General features: G+C 44.0%; 2 protein-coding genes across 2 annotated transcripts; both read right to left on the bottom strand.

Moving 5' to 3' along the window:
* Nucleotides 1–846: 846 nt before the first annotated feature.
* Nucleotides 847–1,953, bottom strand: LOC148212962 (uncharacterized). Its single transcript, XM_088120446.1, has 2 exons — nucleotides 1,623–1,953; nucleotides 847–1,475 (listed from the first exon to the last, which is right to left on the bottom strand). The coding sequence occupies exons 1-2, from the start codon at nucleotides 1,951–1,953 to the stop codon at nucleotides 847–849; spliced, it is 960 nt and encodes a 319-aa protein (XP_087976572.1).
* Nucleotides 1,954–2,008: 55 nt separating this feature from the next.
* Nucleotides 2,009–8,793, bottom strand: LOC148212961 (uncharacterized). Its single transcript, XM_088120445.1, has 7 exons — nucleotides 8,753–8,793; nucleotides 8,223–8,598; nucleotides 5,167–5,325; nucleotides 4,640–5,064; nucleotides 3,866–4,520; nucleotides 3,668–3,766; nucleotides 2,009–3,298 (listed from the first exon to the last, which is right to left on the bottom strand). The coding sequence occupies exons 1-7, from the start codon at nucleotides 8,791–8,793 to the stop codon at nucleotides 2,009–2,011; spliced, it is 3,045 nt and encodes a 1,014-aa protein (XP_087976571.1).
* Between the last annotated feature and the right edge of the window lie 2,822 nt (nucleotides 8,794–11,615).

Raw genomic sequence — 11,615 nt, 5'->3', positions numbered from 1 at the left:
TTTGGAAACTCAGAGAGAATTGAGAGAGAGAGCTTGAGAGAAAAATGCCTTGGAGTTTATTGGAATGAATGTTCTGTTTTTTGCATAACACTTTTGCAAAAACTAAAAACAAACATGACGTTGGGAGTTACCCTACGTCACATAACTCCCCACTCCCCTACAGTTTTGCAGGTGCGTTTTATTTTATTTATTATTAATTAAATTACTATTAATAAAATTGATATTAATAAATATATAATAAATCTGATTAATTAATCTAATTAACAATTAACTAATTAATTAAATATATATAATTAATAGAATATGATTAATAGAATAATAAATAATTTTGGATTCATTATTGTTATATATATATATATATATATTAACTAAATAAATAATGAACCCTAAATTATTTATTATCAAAATAGAATCATATTCTAAAACCATTTTTCTCGTATGACCTATAAGATGTAACCTATAACTGTAATTTACATCCTATGTACATTATTGTTTGTTCTATTTTAAACTCATGGTGGGTGGCATGGGTTTTTTGTGATTTTTTTTTATGCAAAGGTAAAATAATATATAAAACAAAAGATAAAAAAAGGAGGATCTCACAGCCCGAGATCAAGGCACAAAACACAGCAAAAGAAAACCAGACTAAGCCAAAACATCAAGAAAACAAATCCCAGACAGATATAAGCATAGGGTCAGAAAATCGACAACAACTACTTGGCCAAGAGGTACAACGAATATAAATCTCAGCCTTAATGACCCTAAGAAGCGCAGAAGGCGACCACCCTACACCCCCATGAACCCGTGCGTTACGCTCCCGCCAAAGTAACGAAACATAAGAGGTCCAAGCTAACCGCCACACACGACGACGAGCAGACTTACCAGCGCTAATATGGCAAACCCAAGACAACTCAGTAGACCAATAAGCAATCTGATGCGACAAGCCAACCCAAAGAAGCACACCACCCCAAACCTTCTTGCTGAAAGGACATTCAAATAAAGATGATCACGGGACTCCTGACCAGCATAGAATACACAAGCGGAAGGGATTAACCCATCCCAACGCTGAAGACGATCCAACGTAGACAAACGATTCCTAACTGCCAACCAAGCAATAAACGAGTGCTTCGGGATATTTCCCTCAAACCACAACAAAGTAGAGTACGAAACAGATGGTCGACAAGGACGCCAGACTCCCCAAGCACTAGCCACCGAAAACCTCTCCGACGAATGTGGGATCCAAACCGGGACATCCAAACTCCCAACCTCGGCCTGCACAGATAGAATCTCGGGAATAATATCAAGAAGGTCAACTGAAACAGAAGGCCAACGCCAAGAACCATCCGACAACAGAAAATCGCCAACCTTTACCACCATAGAACTAGCAGCATCGTAAATGACCCGAGCACCAAACCTCGTTAAAATTGGACCCCCAAGCAACCAAGGATCATGCCAAACAAAACTACTCCGACCATTTCCTATAACAACCCGGACCAACGACCGAAACGCATCCCAGACACCCAAAATATCCCGCCAACACCATGAAAAACAAGGCGAATAACCCACCGACCAAAGACTGGCCCCCCGAAGGATATAAGCCTCCACCTAGGCCACGCATAAAGAACCAGCACGCGTAAACAGAAGCCAAAGAAGCTTCATAACAGCCGCACAATTCCAGGGGGCCAGCTGACGAATCCCCAAACCACCCTCCTCGAAAGGGAGACACACCTCCGCCCAAGCCACCTTCGCCCCCGGCGAGCCACTCTCCTGCCCCTTCCACAAGAAGAGGCGAAGGAGCTGGTCAACCTCATGAATCACACGGGAAGGCAAAATAAACACACTAGCCAAATAGACCTGAAAACTCTGTAACACTAAGCAAATGAGCTGCAATTGACCCGCATAGGAAAGCACACGAATAGCCCAACTCCGAATACGAGCCAAAATCTTCTCCAACATGGGCTTACAGTCATTAAAAGAGAGCCAGCGGGAAGGAGCGGGACCCCAAGATACCTCACCGGTAACGAGGCCACAAAAACCTCAAAAAGGCAGCCAAATCGTGAACCTCCTTCCTCGATAGACCTGCACCAAAGAACGAGCTCTTCCGAGTATTGGCAACAAGACCAGCCATCTCCTCAAAAGAAGCCAAGGAAGCTTTAATAAAAGACAAAGAAGCAACATCTCCGCTCGAGAAAATCATCAAATCATCAGTAAAACATAAATGGGTTAAGCCAACCCTTTCACACTTCGGATGATACCTGAACTCCGACGGCAGACTATTAAGCATACGCGTCAGCACCTCTATAGCCATAAGAAAAAGGTAGGGAGAAAGAGGATCCCCCTGCAGTAGCCCACGCCGACCTGAAAAATAGCCCTCAAGGGCACCTTTCAATGAGATTGAGAACCTCGGGGAAGTAATGCAAGCTCGAATCCAATTGATAAAACGAGACGGAGTCCCAATAGCGAGCAACAGGCCAAACAAGAAATCCCAATGCGCCGAATCATATGCCTTCTGAAGATCAACTTTAAGCACACAACGAGGGAGGCCCTTATTCAAATGATAGCCACCCACAAGCTCTTGGCATAACAATATATTATCAACAATACGATGACCAGGCACAAAAGCATAATGATTCTTACTAACAAAATTGGGGAGCCAGACCTTCAACCGATTCGCTAATAACTTCGTAATACACTTATATAGCACATTACAACACGAGATCAGACAAAAATCTCCAAGCCCGGAAGGATTAGGGATTTTTGAAATCAGCGTAAGCGACGTTGCATTAACACCAGGGGGAAAGAACGAGGTATAAAAGAAATGCAAGACAACCCGATAAAAATCATCCCAGATAACAATCCAGGAAGCCTTAAAGAAACCTACCGAAAACCCGTCAGGACCAGGAGCCTTCCCACTAGGCATAGAAAACAGAACCTCATGCACCTCCAAGGGGGTCACAGGGCAACACAAATCCGCCCAACACTTGGAAGGCCAAACAAACTCGAGGATCCCAGCAAGCCTGTCTGTCAGGTCCCTGTAGCCAACTGCCTCAGAACTGAGTAACTGACGATAGAAATCCACCGTCATGAGAGAAATAACAGAACGATCGGTAATCACCTGGCCTGCCTCATTAGTCAACGAAGCAAGATCATTTTGAAGAATCCGACCTCGTACACTACGGTGGAAAAAAGCAGAGTTCTGGTCACCCAACGACAACCACTTAACTCGGGACTTCTGACGCAGTGAAGCTTTCTCCAACTCAGCCCACTCCCAGAAAACACGAGTGGCTACCTTCTCCTCTTCCTGTACAACCAGCGAAAAAGGGTCACTCAAAAGTAACGCCTAAGCAGCAAGCATACGGGCGCGCGCCTCCTGCACACCATTCTGGATAGCATTAATATGATGACCAAAACGACGCAAAACAAGCTTCAAGGCGCGAAGATTTATACCAAAACTCATAAGAGGGGAAACTTGAGGATAAACCGTCCACGTGTCCCGGACAACGGACAAGAAAAAGGGATCAGCAGCCCAATGATCAAGGAACCGAAAAGACGGACCACGCCTCAGTACCACAACACCAACCGGAAAAACAAGAGGTCAATGATCAGAAACACCCCACTCACGAACTTGAACCTAAAAAACAGGCATGGAACCAAACCAAGCGGTATTGACCAAAACACGATCAAGACGCTTTAAAATAAGACCAACCCCCAAATGCTTGTTCGTCCAGGTAAACCACGGCCCAGAAACATGAGGCTCAACCAAATCAGCCTGTAACAACATATCATCAAACCGCACTATACCAGCCAGATCGGGACTACCACCCTGCACCTTTTACGAGTGCCGAATAGCATTGAAGTCACCCATAACCACACCAGGGTCAGACCATGCCAAACAAATCGACACCAGAGAGTCCCACAATAGAGCATGCTCAGAGGTGGAGTTCGAAGCATAAACACAAAGAACCTGCACCGAAAGCTGAGACACCCAATCATAAACGACACCATGCACAAACTGATCAAAGATCACAAATGGAGAGAAATCATAACGGTCTGGGCACCACAACACCCAAATCCTACCAACATCAGAAGAAGAGTAACTATTAACACACTGCCACTGCACCTGGAAAAGACGAAAGACTGATGCAAGATTACCAAGCAAAACAGGAGTCTCCAAAAGACAACAAAACTCAGCATGAACACTACTAAAAAACAAGTGGACCTCACGGCTCTTTGCGACGACATTCAAGCCCCGCACATTCAACGAGCACCAACTAGTCATGGACATAGGAAGGGGAGAAGAACTTGCCCCAGAAATCGGAGACAAACGACGACGGCGAGAAACAACCATAGTGAAACCCTCCTGGTCATCCCCATAGAAAAAAACATCCCCAAAAAGCGGCGAAAACACCTCCTCACCACCTATCCGGTCAAAAGGGCCAGGGTCATGACCATCCGCAATAGTCTCAGAATGTAAAGACAAAGCCTTAAAACGGTTACCAGAAACAGCCCGCTCACCTGACGACCTAGCAGGAGCCACGACAGTAGGGGCCCTAACAGCTCCGGACACCACCACCGAGGAAACCGAAATTGGAGGAGCTGACCCCTAGGGAGCCGATCCCCGAGGTGCCTTAGTAACCCAGACCTGCTCAACGGAACAAGTCGAATCAGAATGACCAAAGATACTGCATTTCGAACACCGTCGAGGCATCCATGCATACTCAACAGCAACTGTAAACATAGCATCACGAACGTCACCTTAATGGACGACGGGAAGGTTGAAGCAGCCCTCATCTCCACACAAATACGGGCAAAAGACAAGCGGCTACGATCCTCAATAGCCTTATCAAAACATAAAGGCACACCCAACACACTAGCAATAACACTAAGCCCCGGGGGATTCCACAGCTCAAGCGAAATATTAGACAATTTAATCCAAACTGAAACAGAAGCAAAAGAAAAAGACTGGGGAACAATACCAGGTGTCCATGGACTGAGAAAGAGCGGTTTCCCGCCAATGTGCCACGACCCATGGGACAGAACCCAATCACATGAAGAAGCATGCAGGATCTGGAACACAGAGAGTTAGCCCAAATCCGAGGCACTAGACAGGAAACAACAGCAAAAGAAGGTCGAGAATCCAAAAACTGTCCCACCAAAGAGTTAGCCCACAACTTCCCTCCCCTCTATAACAATTTCATCAGAGGGAACTGCAACGAGCTCCCCATCCATAACCACTGGAGGAAAACACTCAAGCCTAGATGCCACCCTAGAAGATGATCCAAAAAGGGCGCCCCAAGAATCTGGACCGCAAGGAGCCAAACCACCGAACTACAAGAAGAACCGGCCCCAGTAGTAACCGAACGGGTCCCAACTGACCCCGATATGATGCATTAAAATCATATCGGATGATTTGTTGTGGATAGACGTCGTGGTTAGTTGAATAGGAAGCTGGTACTAGAATCTTGTTGGAGGTTATAAATGATATGTGGAGTTTGGATGTTATTAAAGAAGAACCAGTGCGTGTCTGGGGCTCGGGTACAAAGGTCGGTGGCTGATGGGGAATTATTGGGTGTCGAGGCTCCGGGTACAAAGGTCGGGGATCAATATACCAATCTCAGTGCCAAAACCTAAATTTTTCTTTTCTCTCCTACTTCACGCAAATCCCCCTCTCCCCCACGTTTTCCTCTTCCTCTTGTTGGTGACGAGTCGCCATCGACACCGCGACCCCGCCTTCCGTCGACCCACTCCGGCAGCAGCAGCACCGCGCCTCTGTTGCCCCACGACGAAGTTCGGTGATGCGGTGTATCGGCTGCGTGTTCTCAACGTTAGCGGCGGCTGGGTTTCTTCTGGGCGTTTCTGGTGGCTGTCGACGAAGTTCGGGTTGATTAGAGGTGACCCACGACTCTTAGCACATAGTATTGGTGGCCCGTGCTAATTGGGTAGCGGCCAGCCGCGTCGGGGTGGTTTTCGAGCGACTTTTCCTGCTGTAAAAACGCAAACAGTTTAGATTCTCTGCGTTCGACGACAACCCACTTCCGTTCAAGGCTCGATTTATGCTATCCAAGCATATCCAAAACAGATCTGAGTCATTTACACCTAAACGAAGTGGATCTCGTGGTAACGGACTTTCCAAACCCCCTTGGAATGTTTTTCCCATGGCTGAAAATTTGGAAATAACTTGCTGTTCTTCTTGTTTTATGGTATAGGTGTTGAAAACACGCAAGGACTAGGAGCGTGGTAGTGTGTAAGTAGTAATAGGGCGGGTGTGTGCGTTTATGAACTGTTGAAACTGTCTTTTGGTTATTGGGCTATAAAAAATGCATATTTCATGTCATTATGATTACTGGATGTGTTAGTTAGGAATGATTGAATGAATACTCTGAAATTGGCCATTCGTGCTAGCGTTACATTGTTGGAGTAGGTTGGATGAAATTTTTTGTAGTTTTCTTTTGTGAGATGTGTATTATAGTTACCTGTTAAAAGGGTCTGTTTAAAGGCTGTGCGAGTTGTATCTATTCTTATCACTTGTGTAGAGCATGTTGAAAATGTCTACGAGTGTTGCTATTTATCTTACAAGAGCCACTACGTGTGCGTTTCCCAACGATGTGAGCATACCGCTGGTTGTTAAATGTTGTGTATGCGATCTTTATGAGTTAAAATCATGCAGAATAATGGGTTGTGCTATGACATTTTAAAAAGTGTAATTAGAAGGCTAGTACTGGAAATCTTGGTTGGAGACGAGGGGTGGAGTGGGATGTTATGAAAGAAAACACCGTGAGTGTCAGGGCCCGGGTGCAAAGGTCGGGAGCTGATATGGTACTACTGGGTGTCGAGGCTTCAGGTACAAAGGTTGGGGGTCGATACGCCAGTCTTAGTACTGACGAATGTCGAGGCCCCAGGTACAAAGGTCGGAGGTCGGCATGAAGAAACAAATCATTGGATCAGCACTACTAAGTGGGTGTCGGGTTTCGGGTACAAAGGTCGGAAGTCGACATGCCAAGTTGGTTAGAATGAGTTTCGAGGCTCCAGGTACAAAGGTCAGAGATCGATACGTGAAGATGAGCGTCGAAGACTTGCGTACAAAGGTCAAGGGTCGAACGCCAAATTATGTAAATGAGTATCGAGACCTTGGGTAAAAAGGTCAAGGATTCGATAATAAGTGAAATGTGGTGACGATGTTAGAATGTGTTTGAAAAGAGCGAAACACCTACGGGCTAAGAGATGTGGGCTGTGATACTTTAACGCTCGTTGTATGTTGCCAACCTTTACCACTTGTTGATTTCTTGAAATTCCAGTCATTATGTCGTTTTGAATATCATGTTAGTATGCTGGTGCTGTGTAGTTAGTGAGGGTTACTTACGGAGTATTTTATATACTCCCCCCCCCCCCTCTAGAATTATTGTTAGAATGTGTGACATTCTTGATCCATTTTCGGAGTAGCGTCGATTTGAGGAAACATTCCTCTATGGACATAAGCTGTTTTTCATCGAAGAAGAAGCTAGAGGGTACCTGTCTTGGTCTTGGGTTACACTATACACCTGAGGAAGCTTCTTATTCTCAACTATCACCTTAAATAATGAATTCTTCTTCTGTCTTTTCTACGTCTTTTCTACTTTTCATTATGAACTAAATCCCACCTTCGTGGGGGGGGGGGGGGGTCTTAAACTCGCTGTAATATTCGTTGCTTGTTATGTTTTATGTAACGCCCCGCGTTCTCTGACTCGTTTATTTTTAAGAGATAAATAGTGTCTTTGGATCTTTCCGTAAGTTGATAACTTTAATTCTTGGATCTTCTAACTTCGAAATTCTAATTTTTGGCTGAATTAGAATTAAGTTTAATTTCATTGGATTAAGATAATTTAAGTTCTCGACCTGTGTAGGAGATTTTTTAGTTAAATCTTAAATTCAGGGGTTTTAGGATTTTCCTTCATAAATTCTACTTTTCTTGGAATTATTATTCTTGGGTTTTAGAGTTTAAGTTAACTATTTTGTTTAGGGTTGTGGGTTTTATTTGATGTTTAAACTATAATTATTGGGCTTACTGTTTTGGGTCATTGTTTTGTTTAGTTGGGCCACCTTCAAGAATAAGCGTTTGGGCTTTTAGGTTTTAAAACAAGTTAAACAAAAGGGAATTAAAACAAAATAACCCTAGCCCCATCTTGTTCTTCTTCCTCTTCTTCTTCCTCCCTTCTCTTTCTTGTTGCAGCCGCCTAGCCGCTTCCCACCTCCGGCAAGACCACGGGCGTTTCCTCAACATCAGCGGCAGCGTCTTCGCGATTCTCGGCATCCCACGGCGGCACGATCCACTGATCTGCTGCAGATTCAGACAATTTCTTCCCTCCACGGCGGCTGGCGTGCTCTCCGACCTGCAGCAGCGACTGGAAGCCTCGGCCAACGTCGATTTGCGGCGTTTCTCCAAGACGAGCGGCCCTCCACGAGCAGACCCGACGCCTTCCGGCGATAGCGGCGGCTTCTGCACCAGTTTCGTGGCAACTCTGGCATCCTGCACCAGTTTCGCGGAGGCGCGTCTTGGTTCCGGTGGCCTCGTGCGCGACAGCTCCTCCGGCTTTGTACTGCAGCAACCCACGACCCCTCAACGACCTGACAACTCCCGGCCAGCACAAGAATAGCCCTTATTCGGTGTCCCCGCGTCTGTTTTTTCGACGCCCAGCATGCTTGGTGGCGTTTTCTGGCCCACCGGTGACTCTCGATATTAACCCACACCTAAATGAAGCCCGATCCCTGACATCCGGACCTTATCGGCACAAGATCTACAAGCCCCAACACTTTCACCATCGTTTCACTAAGGTTCAATTTCAATCCGACTCAAGGAGCTAGCAGCGCGAGTTTGTAAGTAGTTTCTTACTGGAGGGATTGGTTGTTGTGTGCTGATATGATATGGTTGTTTGCTCGTGTGCCCATGTGTGATATTTGCATGATTGCTTATCGTTGTTATCATTTATTAAACGTCATTGTTGATAAAACTGTTGATATATCTCGGGAAAATTATGTGGTTGTGTGAATGAATTGTAACCAAGTAATATTGGATGACTATGTTTGAATTGCTGTTGTGCTTTAATTGGTTTTCATGATGAAAATTGTATACTGGTACTATAATATGTTGTTTCGAAAGCATGTTGAAGATTTATGAGAAATCAGTTGTGTTTGATGTACGCTGGACATCTATCGATTATATTTTGGTTAAGTTGTTGGTTGTGCCTTTTCTGTGAACGATGCCTGTTGGAGCTGTTGGATCATGTTGGACTATTTTAAATTGATTGGTTTTACATATGATTATTTTGGTGTATCGCATATTGGACTGTTATGAGATTTTTGATGCATGAGGCATGGCGTAGTAGCAAGTAGAACTCTTGTGAGAGTTCTGAGACATAACAAGTAAGTAGACAAGGGGCGTGTGCGTGCGTTAATGTAAGTTAAATGGTCTCTAATGTGCTGGTTTGTGGCGTTTAATATTAATTTTGTCACGTCATTGTGCTAAATAACTCTCATTGTGTTAATCGGTATACTTGGAGTAGTGTTGGATACATGTCGGTGAAAATGGTGAGGTTTCTGCCTTGATAAACTGCTGAGTAGTGCTGTGGAAATGTTTGTTGTCTGAATATGCATGAGTTGTTCGACATGCCTTGCGTGTTATTATACTTAGTAATGCTTATTGAGTATTAATGCTGGATATTAAGTGTTTTGGGTAAATTATGTCGGACTCCAGTGGTTTCAATTTTGTTTGGTTATGCTTTGTTACGACGAAACCCATTGTGGAGCCGTTGTTAAGAAAAGTTATATTGTGAGAGCATGATTGGTTTATCATTTCATTATTTGAATGTTGTATATGTTGTGGAAGCATGCTGAATTGTATTTGTGAGTTGAAAGATGCAGGGGTAGTGGCTTAAGAAAGTATATAGTAAGACTCTGGTGAGAGTTGGATTCTTGGAGGAAATGAATGAGTGTGTCAAGGCCTCGGGTATAAATGGTCGGGGGCTTATACGTCACTAATGGAGTATCGAGGCCTCGGGTAAAAACGGTCGAGGGTCGATACGAGGAGCCCTTTGGAAGGAAAGCTATTGGGGCCTTGGGTAAAAGTGGTCAAGGGCCAATAGATGGTGAAGTCATCGGAACCTCGGGTAAAAATGGTCGAGGGCCGATGCAGTAGTGTCGGGGCTCTGGGTAAAAATGGTCAGGGGCCGACTCTACTCGAAGGAGTTAAATGTGGAAGGCTAGGATAGCTGTGATAAGCGTAGAGGTACTTGAGATATTAGGGAGACTAGAGGTTGGTAGTTAATGTGTAAGGATGAGTTTGACATGTAAAGTACATGTAGAGTTAAACATTTGCATAAACCGCTTCTTGTGATATGTTTCTATTTATTCAAAGCTCGAGAGTTGTGATAAGCATGATATGTTGATTCTTTAATAAGCATGACATGTTGTTCCTTGATAAGTATGTTGTTTGTGCGTGACCCTTCAGATAAGGGTTGCTTACTGAGTACTGTGGTTGTACTCATCCCTCTTTTTCCCCTCCAGTTTACAGGTATCGAGCTAGCTCTTGGGATGGTGATGGCGAGGAGGAGGCTTGATCGGAAAGACCATTAGCTATGCTGCGTGCAATTAATTTCTTTTAGTTAGGATAGTTGTGGCTATTTAATCGTGTAGTTGAGTTGTTAGCGGTTGGTCTTGTTTAGTTTTATGGTCTAAAGGATGTTGTAAGGTTGCCGATTCATTATTCTTTTTAGAGCATTAATTGTGTTAGCTTCTTGGACTACGGGATTGAAACCTACTTAGGATATTTATGAATACATTTGTTTAAGTTGATCGTACTTGAATAAGTTTTTGCTTCATTGTCATTCGAGATGTTAATATTCATTTAGTAGATGGTTTATAGTTAGTAGAGGTTTCCTTGAAGGGTTTGGTTGATGTGAAGTCGGTATTTAATGGTTTATCTGTATAGGATGTGAGTTTCTCTTAAATCTTTAGTGGTGTTGTTCTAATTGTTCAAGCTCTCGTGAGTGTTGAAAATCAGAGTAGTGCAGGAGAAGCGTGGTAGCTTTATTGCTTAGTATTGTTGTGAAGACAATTCTCTTGTTTATGTGAAAGTTTTAGGTAGTCTTAGTAACGGTCCCTGTTTGGAAATGGTGAAATTCCTGGGGCGTTACATGTTAGAACTTCAAAACTTAATAGAAGTGTGTTTAATTTTTCAATCTCGCTAAGTTTGTTTGGCAAACTTGGTTAGTGTGTTAGCTTACTTGAGGCTCGGTAGAGTCCTTGCTAAGTGGATCTGCTTCTGTTAGCTGTAGAAAGTGAATACCCAGGGATGAGGTTCATCCTACAGTGCCTATAAATCGGTTGTAGTGCTTGTTTTAGTCACAGCGGGAGTTGGGCTAAAGCATACCTTAGGTATCTCGGGAGAGAGCTGTGAAGATCTGGACAACAGTGCTTTGAAGTGACTTTATATAGCATTTTTTCGGACAAGAAACACAGCAAGTGGAAATCCTTTCCCCGATTTATTATCAATCGAATTCCTCACATATGTCTTCAAGTTCTCTAAGTGGTTGCTGCTGGGTGTGACAATAGTCTATCCACCTAATATTTCTTGTTTTTTTCTGTAT

This window comes from Momordica charantia, assembly GCF_013281855.1.
Source record: "Momordica charantia cultivar OHB3-1 chromosome 2 unlocalized genomic scaffold, Mcharantia_2.0 BLBB01000002.1, whole genome shotgun sequence".
In the NCBI taxonomy this organism is placed as follows: Eukaryota; Viridiplantae; Streptophyta; class Magnoliopsida; order Cucurbitales; family Cucurbitaceae; genus Momordica; species Momordica charantia.
Note: the sequence above shows the minus strand (reverse complement) of the source record. Positions and strands in the feature narration are given on the sequence as shown.